The 20,799-nt window shown below is 36.2% G+C and overlaps 2 protein-coding genes across 2 annotated transcripts; one reads left to right on the plus strand and one right to left on the minus strand.

The window, feature by feature from the left end:
* Positions 1 to 506: 506 nt before the first annotated feature.
* btg4 (BTG anti-proliferation factor 4) lies at positions 507 to 1,986 on the minus strand. Its single transcript, XM_039662401.2, has 4 exons — positions 1,573 to 1,986; positions 1,365 to 1,502; positions 1,010 to 1,271; positions 507 to 906 (listed from the first exon to the last, which is right to left on the minus strand). Exons 1-4 carry the CDS (start codon positions 1,743 to 1,745, stop codon positions 703 to 705), a joined length of 777 nt encoding a protein of 258 aa, XP_039518335.1. The 5' UTR covers positions 1,746 to 1,986; the 3' UTR covers positions 507 to 702.
* A 4,913-nt stretch (positions 1,987 to 6,899) lies between these two features.
* hoatz (HOATZ cilia and flagella associated protein) lies at positions 6,900 to 20,722 on the plus strand. Its single transcript, XM_039661655.2, has 6 exons — positions 6,900 to 7,163; positions 7,467 to 7,502; positions 7,598 to 7,671; positions 15,003 to 15,062; positions 18,530 to 18,585; positions 20,477 to 20,722. Exons 1-6 carry the CDS (start codon positions 6,932 to 6,934, stop codon positions 20,541 to 20,543), a joined length of 525 nt encoding a protein of 174 aa, XP_039517589.2. The 5' UTR covers positions 6,900 to 6,931; the 3' UTR covers positions 20,544 to 20,722.
* The last annotated feature ends 77 nt before the right edge of the window (positions 20,723 to 20,799 follow it).

Here is a 20,799-nt window from a genome sequence, read left to right on the forward strand (position 1 = left end):
AATCATTAGTGCTCCTTTTAGTGTGAGACTTGAAAACAGTCTACAGGGTGATTGAATCTCAAACCATACACCATTTTCCTTTTCAACAGAAAGACTACTTCTAGTCAGAAACATACCCAGGAAGGGAAAAAAAAAAAAAAAAAAAAAAAAAAAAAATATTCCAACTCGCATAGTTCCGACTTCCCCAAATACAGTACAATGCTGAATTCACTAAATCATTTATAAGAGAAAGACTAGCCTACTTTATATACAGCGTGAAATTAAGTTAAATTAGTACAAAAGTTAGAGAGTAAGTGAAGGGCAACTCAGAGTATGAAGTGCTCAAGTTATCACTCTAGATTAAGCTTTAGCCAACGTAGTTACAACCCCTTCGTATCAGTCATGAACCTAAAGAGCTTAATTGAAAAACTTTAAGCAAGAAGAAATTCTGCTTTGACGAAAGGTATGGAGATTTGTCACCATCTAGTGGCATAAGCATAAACTTCAAATACTTCCACACAAACAAGTTCTATTAAAACTGATTTTATTTAGAAAGTCTTTTCCACAAAAACCATTTAATAAAATTAACTTTAAAATTGCCACATGACTCCATAAATAATTTATTAAATCATTACATTGAAATCAAGTTATATTCAATAACTCACATATGCCTGCATAGCTGCTCAGCAAAACAATGACACGTCGTGATATTAAAATTAAAGTCTAAGAGCGGTTCTTGCTAACCCAGTGAAATCGGTCCACCCTTGGACCAGAGAAGCCGTAGGAGGGCCTGTAGCCCTTAAAACTCTTATGAGGTGGATACTGTCCACCTGAAGAATGCTGCTGGTAGCCCTCAGCAGCATATGGTTTTCTTTTAGGGTAACTCCCCCAGTTTTGCATGGGAGGGGGCTGCCCAAATTCACTGAACTACAGATGGAAAACAGCAATTAAACCAGTGCAAGTTTAAGAAAGCAACAAGTAGTGTTAAAGACATGCTAAGGGACTGAAAAGTGGTTATGGACTTTGTTACCTGGTATACACTGTTTGGGTTGGAGACCGTCGGGATGCATTTGGGCTCTGGAACTGAAAGACTGCTGCTATTGCCGCTACTCACATTGCTGCTCACTGTGCTGCTCATGCTGGTGTTCCCTCCCTCATCATCAGAGGAGGTTCCAGAGTGGTAGTCCGATGAGGCCCTTTCCACTGCATTATTTATCCTACGAGAGAACTCCCCATCTCTCTTTTGACCCTCCAACTGGGTAACACAAAATGGGGTTGACTTCTCACCATACCTTTCAAGAACAAACAACATTTTCAGTTTTGGAAGTGCTACAGTGGTAATCAAATTATGCACTGCATTGATAGGCCAGCAAATTTAGCACTACCGGCAGGACACCTCTCCCGGATCAACCCAAATGGTCGTTTCCTTTGGTAATCCAAGATTTTCATAAACTACGTCACTCTGGCGACAAGCACGTTCGATAACTGGGTCTCTTGTTTGAGATTTGTTCATTCTTAGACATCTAAGAAAAGAAAAAAAAACCTTGATTACTCAATAACTTAATTTAGAAGTTAATGTATTAGGCTACTCACCTAAAAGCTTGTCCTTTGGTTGGTTTTTCTGGGTACCAATGACTTTTGTACGTTTCAAAGAGCACTGAAGTTAGTTCCACAGCAAATCTCTCCCTCCGAACACGATCCAGCTTACCATGTTTCTTTGCTAGTCTTGCAATAAAAAACACTGTTGCTGCAATCTCTTCCTTCATTTTGAGGTGGTGAGTCAATCAGACAAGCCAATTAATTTGTGCTTTTGTTTTTTTTAAAAAATCTTAAAAGTAGGCAATTTAAAAATACAACTAACAAACTTGCTTTTGTATTACAACTACTTGATAAGTAGGCCTATCACGCTGTTTTGCTTCAGCTAGGCAAAGTCATATCAGGCCCCACAATAATTTCCATCTCTTAGAACATCAGTCAGCTTTTTAATGTCTCAGGATGTGCTGATTTGTAATTAGATTGAACAGGTGTTTCAAATCGTGGGAGGAACTAATAATGTCCAAAATGAAGTCCTTATTAATCAATTGGTCTCAAGTTCAACAAAGAGGAATTTGTTTTCCTAATCGTTGTGCGAGCTACCAAAGAAATGAAACGTATGTCAACAAAATTAAATGACACCCATGTTGAACCATTATACAAATAAGGTAGCATATCATAAATGAGTGTGGATCTATTTTTGTCTGGACTCCCATTTATTACCATGATAGACTTATTGGGTTGTTTTTGGACAGACCAATCCCTAATTTAGTTGGCCTGGTTGATAACCAAAACAATATGGAGAACATACAGATTTGATTAGCTTCACAGAACAGTTGAGCAAACTTGTTCCCTAAGAACAGGTTGGGCCTGCAAGGACGTGGGGATTTTTTTAGTTTTTATTTTTTTATAGTCCCTGTGGGCAAGTCTAGACCTGTCTTCACGTGGACTGAATGGTCTCTCTGGTAACGTTGTCCAGAGAGCTTTGTCCGCTAAACACTGTATAGCATTGCCTTCCAACCGCTAACAACATTACTTTTCAGTGTTGACATGGGCCTCAGAGGTCGTTTGTTGTCTCCAAGCATCGTTACGCTTGACTTGTGTTTCAACTGAACCGAAGGAATGATAACAGGTAACGGCTTAGCAAGGTATAATTTAATCCTTTGATGTCCAACTCTGATTGGATTAGCTTTAGAAGCTGTTTGGAAATACAGATTAACGCACTTTCAAAGTTGGTCTTAGTCTGGAAACAAGCAAACAGCCTAAGGTAGTCGAACTATACTTGTAGACTTGAGAATCGATAATTTATATTATTATTATTATTATTATTATTATTATTATTCATTTATTAGAACAATGATGTGAGGAATAGTCGGGCTGGTGTCGATCACTGAAAATATATAGCCTAATCTTGCTAAATATTCTACAAGATGTAGCCTAAAAAAAAAAAAAAAAATCGTAAAATCTCTCTAAATATTGGATCTTAATATTGTACACCCTAATGAACAGTACGTCTAGTCTATGTCAATTTTTTTTTCGTTCACGGAAAATAGTCTATCCATTAAAAAAATGTATATGCATTTCAATTAATAGTAAAATTTTATCAAATTGAATTGAATCGAATAATACTTAGGCTATATATTATTTATATTATACATATTCATTATGAAATAATAATTTTAAATTAATAACAAAAAGGAGCATGAAACATTTTGTATAAATCTAAATGGAACAAGGGAATGGACATATTACTTTGTGTGATTCGTATTCATAAAAAATGAAAGAAAGAAAATAATTAGGCTATGTTTAGATTTATATGAAATGTTTTAAGTTCTATTTTTTTTACTCATTAATTCATTATGTAAACAATATTTACGAGTTATTCAGTTCAATTTGATGGAAGTTCTAATCATTGTAAATCTTAAATTAGGCTTAGCCTACTTTTTCGTGCTCAGAATAAGATTAATCAAAATATTCTTTAGTTCAGTGTTTATAGGAGTGCACAAGTGTAAAGATTATGTTTTATTGTATTTAGTGAGAGCAATGTTATTAAGAAGTCACTGGTTTTGAGTCAATTAAGTAGGCTTACATTCCACTGATTTTATGCTTTTGTATTTTCGCTCTTTGCACGGCGCGCATCTCTGTGTTGTATAGCCTAGGAGAAATAGCGCCAGTATCAGCAGCGGTGAGCGCCGTAGTTCGCGCTCAACCTGCTCCCGCCTCAGAGGGCGCTGAATTTGAACATTCAATATCAGCACTGGCTATAAATAGGCTACAGACAACTTGTGCTGGAATCCAAAGCAGAGGGACTTTGAAACACGACGGGATAGAGAACCCCCGGTGAGTTTCTTCACGTAGCCTACTGGCTCACTTTAAATGGTCGTTATGGGGACCTTCGTTTCCCAGGTATGAATTGTTTTATTTGACAGGTAAAATCACCTATAATTAAAAAGAGGTAGCTATATATTCACATTCAACCCCACCCGGAGATGTGACGTCAGCAGGGTGGTAACAACAACAGATGAACACAAACCTGAGTGCAGAAGAATTCAGTCAGGTGACTTCTCTCTGAAAGACTAAAATGATTAATATTTGTTAACGTTGTGTCTTTGCATTCAGTGGGTATTACTTCTTTCTTCGATTTGGGTATGTATTTAGCAAATAGGCCTATTTATTTAAATGTATTGTTTGCCTTTTTCTCCGGTTAGCCTACATGATTACATGGTTACATGAGGGTTACAAACAGATTAATGTGCTGATATATTAACCTGTTGGGGTTGGTTTGTAGGCAGTGTTGTTAGCTGATTGTTTTATATAATCTACAATCACTAACCATACTGCCAACACAACGACCTACAAGGAAACACAGAGCTGATACAATTATTTGACGGTGTTTATGTATATCATATTGGTCTATTTGTCATTTGAAGAACAGCTTTTGTGAGATGCAGGTCTGACATGACTCTGGTGGATTTGTGCAGGTTCTGAAGGAGACATTAGGATAAAACAATGATGGAAATGGACCCTGCCAGATGCTGTACCGTGTGGTCTGGTATACCAGAGGCTATACTGTGTGGTCATCAGGCAGTGTAGTTAATTGATTACGATCCTTATAGTAATCACTAACCTCACTACCAGGTGAAGACCAGTTGTAAAACAACTATTTGTTTTTGTTGTGTTTTTATAATATGATCTTTGTAATGAAACATCTGAAAATAAAGTGAAACATATCACACATTTTTCTGATTTTTCAATTGATTAGATTTGGTGGTATTGCTAATTTTTGTATATTTGTTCAATAACATTTGAATTTGTCAACTGTTAACTGGGTTCAGAAAAAGTCTGCCTCTGCAAAATAAAAATTGTATTATTTTAAATTTACATTAGAAAAATTCAGTGGTGGGCAGAAATTTGCTGGAGAAAAGTCTGTTTATTTATTTATTTATTTATTTATTTATTTTTGGTGCCTGAATTTACACATTGTTCTAGGCCTATATTTTTATATTGATTTAATATAAAAATGTATTTGTGCTGCTTAAATATGATTTGTACCTCTATATACAGTAAATATGACATTGTTCCCTGTACAGACAGTACAGGGAAGCCACATATAGGCTACAGTATAGGCCAATATGATATTTCTAAATTGTGCTTTCTATGTACAGTCGTTTATAAACATGCTACAAGAAAATGCAGTGTTATGCCATCAAGATAACAAACATAACTGATAATAATAAGAATAAACAACCATTTAAGTAATAGGGATATGGAAATGCCATTTTGTTCATCTTAAATTATAATTTAATCATTTCTTATAAGCTTTCTCACCAGAAAAAAACATGTAGGCTAAAAATATTTTACTCTACAATTATGAGTATTGTCTTGTTGGGTATATAATAGATTTTTTATTTCAAAACACTCTACGTGAAGTTCTACAATTAGGGGAGAGAACGTAACGCACATCGTAACGCTTTTTGACTTTCTCAGTTTGTGTAAATCTACTTCGGGTTTAGAGTATTTATTTTTTCCCTACATTGATTTCTCACATATTTAGTACAATTATATGGTTTTGTTTTATTAATACAGTGTATGTTTTTTTCTTAATTTACCCTGAAAGAATGGGAGTGAGTGTGACAACATGCCCCATAGGAGGGGTACATTGTAACATGTGAGGGGCACATTGTAACATCACCATATGAAATGCTTTCTGATCTAATAAAAAAATATATACAAGTCAAACCAAAATATTTTCTTAATAAAATACAATTGTTAACTTTTTTCATATAAAATAATGGCATTTTTAATATTTAAAAATAAACTAGTTTTTGGATTTGACAACAAACACACCAGAAAACACAGCTAGCCTAGGCCTATACAGTACTTCAAAACAAAATAATAATGGATAATTTCTGAACATTGACTCTCAGTCTTTATTTACACGTTTCTTGTTTTTTCTCAATAGAATTCGTAAAAGTAGCCTATAGAATATACTAGCATATTTCTAATAGTGACACATGATTGTAACGCAGTGTTACAAGATGCCCCAACTGGGGTTTAAAACCCTGCTCGTGTCTTCTGCTATTTAGCGAAGCATTAAAGAACTATATTAACTGTTAAACAACAGATTGGAGATTAAAATATCAGATTTAATTTGTCTAATTTTAAATAAACACAAAAAATAGAGATGAAAAAGTAACTTAAGAAATGTACTTTTGCTACATATGGTTAAATAAATGTTCAGTGATGTCTTGCAAAGATTTCTGAATTTTGGCACATTTTTCTCTCTATATAGTGTTGAAATGGCTAGTAGCCTAACTTAAACTTACTGTAAAAAAATAAAACATAAAAAAAATTGTTCCCTTTAAAACTACGAATATTCTGCTGAGTTGCCTCTCTTCTTTCATCATGAAATCCCCGGCCCCTATTTACTTTGAAGATGGTGGAACAGATAAGGATTTGTCTTTCTTTTTTTTTTTTGTCCAATTGTTTTTAGTCTTGGGAAAATTCCATATTCATAAGAAGAAATGGGCAGAGTCCAAACCAAATTTTGAACACCTTTTAGCAGAGCTAAAACAGTATCACACCACTGTAAGAGGTCTTAAAAATAGAAAGGCAATTAAGACTGATCTTGTACTTTCTAAATATGCTTAATTGGCATCCTTTTATGTAATTTGGTCTTGTTTTATTTGTTGTTGTTTTTTTTTTAATGGTCATTGTTTGTCTTGTATGTCTGTTTAGTAGTGTATGTATCAACCCTGGCATAAACAGATGGTGTTGTATTATATTGTTAATTTTGAATAAAGCAAAAAAAAAAAAAAAAAAGAAAAAGAAAAGAAAAGAAATCCCCGGCCCCGCACCGTTTACTGGTCTGAGCGTTTAGTCACCATGACAACCGTAACACATCTTCAGTGTCTGTTACATGGCTAAAACAGAAAGCTCGCTAACTATTATGACTGAAGAACTAAACGAAGAGGTTTTAGACAGTCTTTCAGAAATCGAAAAACTGTATACGGTATTTAATGGAGCGTCACAAGAAGATGTGGCATATGCGAAAGTTTTCTGGAACTCCCTTTCCTTACAGCCTCCAATAGAGTCTCGTCTCGTTTCTGCTGACATCAGGCAGCGGTTAAAAGTTGCGAAGACCCCGCACTGTAAGCGTGACGTTCATTCAATGTATTTTGTACATGCAAATTGTCTTAAAGTGCATGCGTTGAAAACTTTTATGAATCATCTGTGAAACGCTTAAACACCTTTAATGTTGTGCTTATAACTTAGTGCTTTTTTCGAATTGCACCATTAGAGAAAATGCTGTTTATGCGCTTAAAAGTAGGCCTAGTCTATATTTTGTCATGTAAAATAGAAATTGTAGTCTCTAAATACTGTTCCAAAGTTGTGGTGGCGCATGGAAAGGACTGAAATAAAAGAAGAATAATCTTCTGTTGTTTTATTTTTAGCCACAAATGCTCGTGCAAACCAAGCGTCATGGTCAAGTAAGTATAGGCTATAGGCTAATATTGACTGAATGAGTGTAATGTATTATTATTATTAAATGTAATATGTTTTGGCCTGTTTGTTTTCTTGGTAGAGAGGGATGATGAAATCCAGCAGGATGTTTATTTGAAGCAAAAACAAGAGGAGAGACAGAAATACGTGGAGATGGTGAGGTCTCAGTGGAACTGCATGTTAACAATCCAGTTTCATTAAACTGTTTTGAGAAAAATGCTGTTTTATTCTGCTGAATTCAACCAAAGAAACATCTTTACCCTCAGCAAAAATATTAAATAAAGTATTGTTTTTTTCAGCAGGTAGTTTACATAGATAATAATAATAATAATAGGCCTATATTTACATATGTTTGGCAACTGTTCTTACCCATAGAGTGTGTAGTTTTTTATGACACATCATGGCAACAATTTGCCCCAGGTAGGAACTTTCCCCCCCAGACCTATAGCTGTCTGAGTTTTTATCACGGTCTAAAGCAGTGTTCCCAACCCTGTTCCTTGAGGAACAACATTGTCCAACTTTTCCTAATCAATCACAACTGAATCAACTCATCAGCTCGTTAGAGACAAATATATGGTATAAGGGTGAACTGATGTGCAATGTTGGTGTGCACTGTTGGTGTCGGGTTGGGAAACAATTAGTCAGGCAAATGACAAAGGACTGCACGCGACTTTCCAGTTCCCGCTGGATTTTGTCCTCCACATTTAAGCTTAATGAAGCCTGAACCTCTTCGTCTGTTCATCTGTCTTAATTTTTAAACTCCATTGTTGATTTGAATTGGAAACAACTCTTACTGCATGTACTGGAACAGACTTTTAAATGGAGCTTGAAATAAAATGCTGCGTGGAGTCAACCAATAAACATGCTGCGTGAACTCAACCAATCAGCATGTTCAGCCCCCGAAAGTTCCTGAAGATTGAAAAAGTACTACCTTGCGAGCAGGGGCTTTCTGAGCTGATTTTTTTTTTTTTTTTTTTACTGAACTTCATTTAGAGCCTGGTCCCTGTGGTAGAAACACACAAAGTACCACCCCAAAGTCCCTACTAGTTCATGGGGAAAGTTCCTGCAGTGGAAACCAGCTCAAATGGTGAAAAAATGGTTGGGAGCGAGCAAGATCATTTTTTTTTCACATGAAGGCGCTCCTCTGATTTGCCTTTTTAAGTCCAAACAACTTGTTTTGGCCAGACAGTGTTCTCTGAGAATAACCCCCGACACGAAGCGGAGGGATCTTAATCAGCCTGAAGAGGGTTATTCTGAGAACAGCTGGCTGGATGTACATTATCCTGCTTGTTACACGGCTACTGCCACATTAGTAAATAATTAGACACAAAATATTGGTCTGAGTTGAAATATTTTATTAGCTCTTTAAAGGTAAAACTTTGTGGAGAGAAGTTGCGGCAAGTTCAAACTAGAGACGGTATATAGTCATACCGCTGAGTTTTTCTATGAAACAAGAGAGAGCGAGTCCATGAAACTGGATGGCATAATTAACTACACAAAAATAGTTTTAATACTTTATTAGCTCACCAAACGCAAAACTTCCACAAAGAAAAAATGTTCCTAGCGCTGCTAACTTCAGTAACCCTGATGAGCCTGCGTTATCTGTTTTGGGTAGTTGTTATCTGGGAATAACATACCGGATGGCGCTATTGACCAATCCGAATCAAGTATTCCACAGAGCTGTGTAATACCAGAGAATGTCTAATTGAAGAGAATTAGCACTGGCTGGTTACTTCCGGTTTCTGGACTGGCTGCAGTAACACGCCTCTGTCCATGTAATGCGGGGGCGCTCGCGGTCGAGTGTAGAATGAATGGGAGTCAATGGGGTTTCACTCCCAGAAATCCACTTTTCTCAGGATGTAATTTTTTGTCAAGTAATTTGAAAGTTGCATTCAAAAGGGAGGGCTAAGAAAATACACTAAGCTGAAAATTGCATTTTTAAGTTCTAAAATCTTATCTGTTCTAAAAATCCATTAAAAAATGTGATGACGTCACACAATAGCAGAATGCTAGCATGTTCCAGCCAACAATGGCCAAGCCTGTAAGACATCGAAAGGACATAAGTACTCGTTCATTCGACTTTTGGCCTATAATATATATTGAACTTGCGGAATCAACAATAAAATCTATGTTGATTTAACGACAAGCAGGTGAAAGAGACACATTTAGCCGTTTAGCCCCATAGACTCCCATTCATTCTGCACTCGCCCACGATCACCTCCAGTGGAATTCTAATGGAACTGCAACCAAGATGATACACAATAGGGCTAATAGGAAGTGCCAAGGCTCTCCGTTAGACGGGCTCTGGTAATACATCAATATATCAATATATATATTGGCTATATTTTTTGACACAATGCGGGTGGCGCGTTGTGTCAAAAAAATGTGCCGAATCGTTGAATGGGTTTCACGTTCGCTCTACACAAAGTGTTTGATACTCAGTTGCTTACTCTCATGACACATATCAAGTATTCCTAATGTTGGACCTTTTATTCAAACTCCTACATTTACTTGAGATATGCCTTCACAAGCACCCGTAAGAGCTGTGATTGTGATGTTTATGGTCTGTTATGAAATTATTTATTTTTGTTTATTTTTTTCACTTTGCAAAAACTATTTTAACAGGGTTGTGTATATCCACTCCATGTGGCATACTTCAGTTTGTTGAAAATACATGGACTAGATGCCCCGAGTTTGTCTTGATACTCCCTTTGCTGTGATCTTTAATTCTAGACAGTGCATTGCTGCATAAAAAGCTAATGAGCCAGCCTGTGGAGGGCAGTTATAGATCGCTGATGAAAGATGATTTGAGATCAGCAGGGTTTCTAAGTGTGGATCTGGCAGGCTGGATTCTGAGTAGTGCTCAGCACACCGCATTAGCCCAATGAGTATCTGAGGAGCATCACAGATCATTTAAGATAACAATAAATTAGAACTGATATAAAGTAGATATTGTAATGGTGCTACAGCAAGCATCACTGTAACTATTGCTGATACTTTGATCCTAGGAATTTGAACACACCCCTAACCCTGAATTTTGATGCGTACACTAATGCATCCTTGCATCATTTATGCTATTGAAGCACCTGATATGTTGTGCTTCATATTACCAGGCGGTTTGTATGCTGATTGATAGTGCACTTTCAGTGCTTTCAAACAGAGGTATCCAATAAATTTGCAGATTTAATTTAAAGGTTTCCATCGCTGTCTGACTTGTGTAAATTTTCTCACAGAGGAGTCAGTTGTAATGCTATCTAGCTGGCAGAATCCTTAAGAGCCTGCTTAGATGCTCTTAAGCCCTATATTTGTGCAGTGATGAATCTCTACATAGCTACTTTCTCTCCCAACACTGCACTAACCAGATCTACTAATCGAATTAGCTGGAAATCATTGGTCTTGCGGATCAATTCATCTGTGTACAAGAATAAGGAGGCATTGATTTGTCCCTTTTAGGCGTCACTGCTGGGACAAGAAACTTGTCGTTTTACTTTACAGACTAAACAAAAAAGCACTTGCCACAGAACCTGATGAGCATTAAGATTTTTTAAAACTGTGGTCATATTATAATACCAGACTCTGCTACTTCACTTTGCTTCTTAGACAAATTCTGGAATGGCATAATAGAAAAGTGTTTTCTCTCTCGCTAGGGGGCGCTTGTCTGAAATTTAAAATCATTGGTTACCCGTAAGCAAGCCAATCAGATAAGTTTATTTATGACGTATGTTATGCGCCGACACAGCCGCATCGAACCACAGACATCATCCATCAAACTCAAATCTATGATCGAACTTCCACTATAAACCTGCTGTAAACACTTGATGATGCGAGCGAAATACCGAAGTGAACAAGCGACTTTTGCAGATTATGCGAAGTTAATCTACTTATCCACGACCAATCACGGCCTCTAAACTTATTTTTGCCAGAGTGAAACAAGAAAATATTTGTAGCCAACTCTCAAACTTAGGATTAGATCTTTTAAACACAGCTCTTTGTTCCTCTACCCTGGTAATACCAGACTCTGCTACTTCACTGTGCTTCGTAGACAGACGTAACTAACGGTAACAATTGATAAATTAAACTTTTCCCAAAACCAGTCGGGAGTAGGGCCACAACATCGCCTCCATTTAAAAGGTTTATCAAACACTCTTCTTTTTCTGGCTTCAGTTTGAAAAACCCCGGAATGTTCTCATAAACAGAGCGAATTGCATCTTGTTTCCCATTTGATTTCTCTAACCTACAATGTAAAATTCGGCGATTAGCGTTTACGTCACGGCTCTCAGACACGCCCTCTGTTGGTTGATTGTCCGGTCGTCCGAAGGCTGCTGGAAAACTGAAAGATAGGCTGCTCTCAGACTGACTACAGGAGCGAAATGAAATTAGCGGAAGTAGGAAGTCAGATGTAATCAGGCTAGTCATATTATGCGGTTATGCAAAATGTCCAAATATGAGTTTCATTTATCTTCATATCATTACAGTTTTACAAAGATGAAATTAGAAAAGAAACATTTTCAGTTCTTCAAGTTGTATGTCCATGTATCTATCACAATTTCGGGGTAAACTGTACACTGTAAAAAATAATCATAAATTGGTAAAAGACTGTAAAAATGCTACAGTGCAAAACTGTTAATTGGTTAATAGAATGTTTACGTACTATATACGGTAAATAACTGTGATAGATCTCATGGTACATTTAATGTAATTTTACTGTAAAATACCGTTAAATTTACCGATTTTGAAAGTGAAAATGAACAACTCATTTTATAATTTACAGTGAAAAACCGTAAATTGACATTCCCACAATTCCCTGTGTGACACTTCACATTTTATGTATTTTTGTTGAAATAACTATGGTTCCTCATAGTTGTCTTGTTTTTTTTTCTAGTCAGTACATGTACATTAGGGTTTTATGTTACATTTGATGTTGTTAAATTAATGTTTATTGCATTTTTTTTAAATTTCATGCATGTTACCATGATGGTATTTAATATTTGTGTGAATAACACTGTGCAGCTTCATTATTAAAGTATTAATCTTCCTTGGAATATTGTTTGTGATGAGTTATGATTTATCATGCAACTTTCATCACTGCTGTGATGAATGTTGGTTGTCAGTGTATTACAATGGTACAAAACATATAAATTCTTCAAAAGGTTGGTAAATTTACATTATATCAGATAATGGAGTACGGTTTATTACTGTAAATTTTAATTTAAGTCTGGTAAAACCAATAACGTATTTTTGACGATAAAGTTGCCGTTTTTTTACCATAAAAATTACGGTTTTATTTTTTACAGTGATAGTCGGATCCAATTATTTTCCATTCTTTTTTTTTTAATAGGCTATTTTTCATTGCAAATTATAGTATCAGTATAACAAAGTTGAATTAAAAGATGAATGCCAGCCTTAATGAAATGTCCACCCTTAATGAAAGCAGCACTCAAGCTGGGTGGCCCAACACAATCTCATGGCAATTCGTACAAAAAAAACAAACACTTTTTTTATGTTTTGCCAAACTGGCTAATTCATATGAATTCATACAATCTGTCTCTTACATTTTCATATGATCTGCTTACATGTCAGGGTAGATCTTAAAGGGATAGTTCACTTTGAAATTAATTTTTGATATGTTTTAGCTTACCTCAAGGGCATCCAAGATGTGGGTGTCTTTGTTTCCACAGTATTTTCAATTTTGACATTTTTCAGTCAAACCATTGTTGTCTATCAGTCATACACTGGAGGCTAAGGGGGTCCACCAAAAAGCATGCACAGAGAAGTCAAAATTAAACATGATTTAATGACTCGTAAATGTAAGTACACATTGATGGCCTAAGACACGAAACGAGCGGTTTGTGTGAGAAAACGAACAGTATTTATATCGTTTTTACCTCTTGTAATCATAGTCATGACCAAATGATCTGACGGCACCGGCGCTTCGGTCTGCGCATACGCCGGAAGAGATCGCTTGCGCGCCTACGTCACTTTTTGTTTATACAGAGATTTCGGAAGTTTTACCTTTCACTAAACATATTTAGATATACGGGAAACCGCAATGGAAGACGATTTCGGTAATATGTTTAGTAAAAGGTAAAACTTCCGAAATCTCCGTGTAAATAATGAGTGATGTCACACGCAAGCGATCACTTCCAGCGTAACATTGAACTGATTGAGTTCGGTTCAGTTGGACATTGCACAACTGATTCAGATCACTTGGACGTCACTGTGATTACACAAGGTAAAAACGATATAAATACTGTTCGTTTTCTCACAAAAACTGCTCGTTTCGTGTCTTAGGCCATCAGTGTGTACTTACATTTACGAGTCATTAAATCATGTTTAATTTTGACTTCTCTGTGCATGCTTTTTGGTGGAGCCCCTTAGCCTCCAGTGTATGACTGATAGACAACAACGGTTTGACTGAAAAATGTCAAAAATTAAAATACTGTGGAAACAAAGACACCTACATCTTGGATGCCCTTGAGGTAAGCTAAAACATATCACACATATCGCTTACATTTTGTCTAAAAATCATAAGGTGTCCTATGTTTCACATTGCACACATTTTTACGAAATTGCCAACACGCAAAATAGTTAGATCAAGTTGATGATTATGTTTTCTAGCATAATCTTAAGCGTGACTGTCTGTATCATGGAATCATTTTTACCATCTCTACCATGTGCTGTTTACTCCAGCCTTCCATATTCCAAATAAACGGGTGTTTAATGTGTTTTTTACAATTTGGTCTGTCATTCATTTCCTTGCATCTGAAGATAGCGTGTCAAGCGGTTCAGTGGGCTGTACCCTCTCTGTAATGTCTGTATTCATGCTGTGAGTAATCAACCTGGAATCCCCAAGATGGATGGCCCTCTGGAGGACAGATCCATTTTATGAGATTACTCTTCGCAAATTAACCTCATTCCCATCCCTCATCAGATAATTATATTGGAGGTTTTCATAAAATGTGGATCTGCTTTGTAAAAGAAGCATTTGAGGCTGAATTAAAAAACATGCAAAGTAATATATATATATAATCATGTTGATTGTAGTGTTTACTTCAGCGTGGAAAATCAGGTTTTAGCAGATTGCAATATGACAGATGTTTACAAAGGGTGATTATAATCAACAGACATTACATTACTATAACTGATTAACCTGCCATAAAGTGACATTGGCTTGAAAAATAGTTACAATCTACAAGCATGTAATGGATTTAATGAAATGACATTAAGTGCAGCCAGAAACCATAGGCGTTAAATCAAAACGTCGGCTGAAATATACTTCGGCAGTGCTGTTATAGTCAACACAATTATATTTATCATGGTGAACCATCTTTTACAGATTGGCATCAATGTTGGTGTTGATAAATAACTTCAGTAACTATTATGCAATGTACACTGTAAACTTCTTCTGCCATCAAGATGAATAGTGTGTGTAAACATGATTAGCAATAAATCTGCTAATTCTGATTCATATTTCTTATTTGTGTTAGGCCAAGAAACGTGACCAGATTATTGCCCTTCTGAAAAAGCAGAGGGCTGAGCGAATTAAGGTAAGAATAATAAAGTACTCGGCCCCATTAGGTTAAAACATCCGCTCAGGTCTCTCAGTTCAGTTTGGATCAGCCTTACCCTCATCTCGGGTCTTCTGCTAACACAGCCGTTGCATATTTGGATGCTGCAGGAAAGGGTTCCTCAGACAGCCAAGTGTTTTATTTCTCTCCCATTCATTAGAGTGCTCTCTCTCCCTTCCTCAGCACTTTTTCCCTAGAGCCTCAGCGTTTCTTAGGGCATCCTCCCCTATATAGGAGGAAAGTAAAGGAGGGGGTGGGTTTCCTCAAGACTTTGATGTCTCTCTCGGGAGCAGCCTGATGATTATGAGGTACTAGTGCTTTATCCACCCCCTGCATGAGTACCTTACGAACCTAGTTTGCTAATACAATTGGAACTGAAGTCATCTTTTTCTTTAGAAGGGCCATAGTGTATGTATGCATGTACAGGGGTTGGACAATGAAACTGAAACAATGGGCAACAGGTTTGGAGGTTTCACGCCTATATTTGCAGATCATATTCCACAAAACATAATGGGAGACATACAGTTTCAGAGTTCAAAACAATACAAATTGTTGGTGTGTGTCTGTGACCAGGGAGCGCATTACAGAAAGATCCTAACTTTAGAATCCTATCTGTTTGGTAACCATGGCAATTTCAGTTAGGAGAAAAGCTTTTAGGACAAAATGACATTTCTTAAATGCATTATCGTATCTTAATTACAGATAGGAAAAGGGTATTACAGAAGCATCCTATTCCTAATTCCACAAAAAATCCTAAAAACTGTCTTAACTTTAGGACAACCCCAATAGTGTCCTGACTTCAAAAATGTTTGAAAGTAAAAATCACACAATAATAGCCCTGTCTGAGAATGATGTCACATTTATTAACGATACAAGATGAAGAATAGCATTTTGCAGACACAAATGATGTGCTGCATTTTGACGAAAAAACTGACAAATAATTACAGACTCATGTGAAATAAAAGGATTATCTAACAAGCTTATTAAAACTTCACTTAATGAAAAGCACCACTTATTTTGTTTCTCCATTCTCCAGTTTTCCCATCTGACTTCATAGCAGTTGTTTGCGTGTCATTGGTTGCTTGGTAACAGACCTGAGAGTTGATTACAGAACTTGATGGAGGGGTTTAAGATTTCCTAAAAATATATAAAATGAGTAAGATAGGTTTTGCTTTTGTAAGATAAGAATACTAAATCAACAACTACGAATTTGTGAAAAATCCTAAATTAAATTGTCAGATCTTAACTTAAGATAGAAGGTCTCTATAATACGTCCCCTGGACTGCAAGTCTTTGTGGTGTATGGAAAGTTGGAAAGCTATGGTATCCAGGGTAATGTCGGCATACCACCACGTAGAATGAACCACATGTAACAGGAGTAACTGTCAATGCAAGAGAAAGCTGTCTGAAAAAGATGTCCAGGCAACCCAGATTGCATCCACACACACACACACACACACACACACAAAAAAAAAACATAAAATCACAGCTGCCCAACTCACTGCTGAATTAAATTCACACCTTGACTCTCCTATTTCCACCAAAACTGTTTGTTGGGAGCTCCACAGAGTCAGTATTCATGGTCAGGACTCTTTTGATCACTGGTACCAATGCCAAATGTCACTGATGCCAGCAGTGCAAATCTTGGGCTATAAATGTGAATACATGTGAAACATGTATTGTTCTCTAATGAGTCCACATTCACTGTCTTCCCCACATCTGTGGGAGTTTAGAAGTGTTCAGAAGCCCCAAAAAAGCTTAACACCTGGACTGTTGCGTGTCCATAGTGAAGCACGGGGTGGATCAGTGATGGTTTGAGCTGCAATAATATCCCTCTGGCCACTGTGAAGGACTTGTAATTGTCATTTCCAAGACAAATTGATGCTGTATTGGCTGCAAAAGGAGACCCTATACCATAATAATAAATTATTGTTGTCTAAAACAAGGGCCCGTATGTATAAAGCCGCTCAGAGTAAATTTTTTGTCTTAAGTGTGTCAAAATTCTAAGAATGACGTAATTTTACTCTTATTCTTATACTTAAGAATAAGTGTGATTCATAAAAGTTCCTAAGTGTTAAGACTAGGTCTCAGCTCCTAATTTATTTAAGAGAGCTGGAGAGGTCTCCTAACCAGTTAGGAGTAACAAGATGGCAGCAGAGAGGAGGAGGCCGTGCAGTTTCCAACAACGTAAGAATGTGTTGGAATTATATGATGAGAGAGAGTTGATCAAATGAGACAGGCTTGATCGTCAGGGTATTATTTTTGTTACTGACCTAGTCAGAAATTCAACTTCTCCCATTGTAAGAGACAATGCCTTAACTGCAGAAATGAAAGTTATAATGACTCTGCATTTCCTTGGACCAGTTTGGTTTTGTTTTTGCATCCATTTTTTTTTTTTTTACCAATTTTCAAATTTTGTCTTTCCTTTATATACAGCTGTGAGTGCAATTTTTAATTATGTGATTCATCAGCTTTATTACTTAAATATCATCACATTTGTCCATTTAATTAGTGTGTTGAAACTCTGTTAAAATTGTGTGAAATAAATGCTTGTACTTATTTGTAATCTTTTTGTACAACGCAAAAATGAATTATTCTAAATAAATTGAAACATTGAAATAATTCATGTCTTAATAATTAATGTCTTAATTAAATAATTAATTAATTGTGTCATGCTGCTGTGACCTCATCCTTGCATCATTATTGGCTGATTCAGAGGTTCAGGGCAGACATTTTGGGTTCACATCATTGTAGTCCTTCACAGCACTTAAGTCCCACTTCAGTCAGCACTTAGGAATCAGTGTTATACTTTACTGAAAGTTGCTTTTAGCTGCTTTATAAAAGTCTCCTACTCTTAGAAAAGTCCTACTCTTTACTAAGTATTTTCTGACTCCTAAGTCAAAGCTTAAGACTATTCTTATGAGCATTTCTTAGAAGTTTTATACATACGGGCCCAGGTGTTTCAGTTTCATAGCCCAACCCCTGTATTAATTTTAAACTTGAAAACTGTACATTTTACAGCCAAAACTGAGATGGATAACAACACATCCCAGCCCCCAAAAATGATTAAACAATACTAGTACTATTCAAAAGTTTGGGGTCCTTGAAATAATAGTAAAAAGTAAACATATGATGATGATAATACTATTTATTGATATTTATTCATCACCAAATCAGCATATAAGTATGATTTCTGAATGATCATGTGATATATTAAAGTAGAAAACAATCCTTTAATTTGTAATAATATTTTTATATTACATTATGTCATTGCTTTTACTGTATGTTTGATCAAACAAACATCGATGTTGTGGGGACAACATTTTAGAAAAGGAAATTATGATGTTTCCGTGGAGTCATCTTAAAACAGAAAAAAACAATGTGTGTGTGTGTGTGTGTGTTTCATATTGTATTTAATATGCTGAATTAATATGTTTATTCAAACAGAAGGAGATGATTTCCTACCAACACAAACCAAGAAAAGGCAACCCAGTAGAAAAAAGGTACCTCTACAAAATGTTATTTCTTTTCTCTGTCATGTACCTGATTATAATTTCATCTCGGCAACTTAGGGATACTAGTGCAATAAACTTTTATAATTAAAGGTGATTTGTATTACTGCATTCAATAAAGTAATAGTAATTGTGTGCTGCTTAATAGTACTGCTGCGGACAGCATCACTCCAATTATAAAAGGAAAAAAAACAAAATAGGACCTCACCCCCAAGTATTATTTAAACATGTAAACGTGAGCTTGAGAGAGAGGGAAAATATCTGACAGTTTCTAACATTTTCATTATTATATGGATTCTTAGCCTACTAAAATTGATCTCTAGACCGAGTGATGAAGGGTTATTGGAAAACTAAGCTTATATTGAGGCTTAGTTATTGATCTGAAACCTGTCTGATGTTTTCTGCTCTGCTCTGTACAAACATCTCAAACCAGCATTGATTTCCTGCCCTATTATCCAAAACAATTCCCTTTCTGATAAATGCATCATTGCAAAATCCTTTACTTAATGTCATGTAGGAAGACTTTAATTAGCCTGTGCAGCAGATTGGTTTCAATATTAAGTTAAATGTGCAAGTATGACGCATCCCAAAGCGCCATATAGGACGCTTTTGCAAAAGCGTAAATATCCAACGCACATGGGGTAAAGGTACCCTTTAACGTGAAATGAGACGCAGATATATTTGGGCAAAAGGCGCCCCCTAGTGGTCTAACCCTTACCCTACACCATACCTAAACTTAACCATTAACCTCTGCGTCTCATTAGACGTTAAAGGGTGCCATGTGCGTTGGATATTTACGCTTTTGCAAAAGCGTCCTATATGGCGCTTTGGGATGAGAACGCCTTGCGCATTTTGATAATGCTGAGATTAACTCCTAAATACAATGCAAAACAGAAAATGCATTAAAGGGATAGTTCACTTTGAAAGTAATTTTGATATCTTTTAGCTTACCTCAAGGGCATCCAAGACGTAGGTGTCATTGTTTCCACAGTATTTTCAATTTTTATATTTTTAGGTCAAACCGTTCTTGTCTGTCAGTCATATAATGGAGGTTTATGGGGTCCACCTCAAAGAGCATGCACCAAGAAGTCCAAATTAAACATGATTTAATGACTCGTAAATTTAAGTACATTGATGGCCTAAGACATGAAACGAGCGGGTTGTGTGAGAAAACGAATAGTATTTATATCGTGTTGACCTCTTGTAACCACGGCACGGGCGCTTTGCTCTGCGCAAGCACCGGAAGTGATCTCTTGCGTGGTTGCGAGAAAAAAAATCAACGTTGTCTGTTTATATATTGAAATCGTCTTCCATTGCAATTTCCTGTATCTAAATATGTTTAGATCTTCACAGTGAAGGATAACACTTCTTAAATCTCTGTGTAAACAATGATTGACGTACACGCGCGAGAGATCACTTCCGGGCTTTCTGGCGCATACGTGACTGTGATTACAAGAGGTAAAAACGATATAAATAGTGTTCGTTTTCTCATACAACCTGCTCGTTTTATGTCTTAGGCCATCATTGTGTACTTACATTTACGAGTCATTAAATCATGTTTAATTTGGACTTCTCTGTGTATGCTCTTTGAGGTGGACCCTATAAACCACCATTATATGACTGACAGACAAGAACGGTTTGACCTAAAAATATAAAAATTGAAAATACTGTGGAAACAAAGACACCTGTATCTTGGATGCCCTTGAGGTAAGCTAAAACATATCAAAAATTTATTTCAAAGTGAACAATCCAGTATAAAAGAAATGTACTGTTAATTATTACTATAGTAAATGTAACGTGTAACAAAGGCACTGTACAATAAAGTATTACCTAAACCAATTTCAATTTTGAAAACAATCATTTATGTGCTTTTTTTTATTAGATTGGCTCTAAATACACTTTCATCACCTGTGGATGAGGACCAGAAAGAAGTTCTGAAGCTCCAGTAAACATATTGATGAAATTTAAGACTCCATGAAGAAAATGTCTTTTACCATAGTAGACAAATGTTCAAGATGTTTAGGCTACTTGTACCATAGCAGGCCTATGTCTATGCTACATCATAAAAATGTTTGTTGTTGTTTTTTTTTAACACTTTATTTATCTGTAGAAGGCTGTAGGCTATAGCCTACTTGTAAACCGTTACGGAATTTGTTCATATCTACAAATAAAAGCCCATGGTGTGTACTGTCAGATGGTGACGTG

The sequence above is a fragment of the Pimephales promelas genome, chromosome 4, assembly GCF_988280905.1.
Source record: "Pimephales promelas chromosome 4, fPimPro1.hap1.1, whole genome shotgun sequence".
Taxonomy (NCBI): domain Eukaryota; kingdom Metazoa; phylum Chordata; class Actinopteri; order Cypriniformes; family Leuciscidae; genus Pimephales; species Pimephales promelas.

Coding starts and splice junctions, on each gene's coding strand:
- btg4 (XM_039662401.2), bottom strand. CDS start 1,745: ATGAAGGAAGAGATTGCAGCAACAGTGTTTTTTATTGCAAGACTAGCA. Junction 1,503..1,572: donor ACCAAAGGACAAGCTTTTAG/GTGAGTAGCCTA, acceptor TTCTTTTCTTAG/ATGTCTAAGAATGAACAAAT. Junction 1,272..1,364: donor CCGGGAGAGGTGTCCTGCCG/GTAGTGCTAAAT, acceptor TGTTCTTGAAAG/GTATGGTGAGAAGTCAACCC.
- hoatz (XM_039661655.2), top strand. CDS start 6,932: ATGGCTAAAACAGAAAGCTCGCTAACTATTATGACTGAAGAACTAAAC. Junction 7,672..15,002: donor GACAGAAATACGTGGAGATG/GTGAGGTCTCAG, acceptor TATTTGTGTTAG/GCCAAGAAACGTGACCAGAT. Junction 15,063..18,529: donor AGAGGGCTGAGCGAATTAAG/GTAAGAATAATA, acceptor TTATTCAAACAG/AAGGAGATGATTTCCTACCA.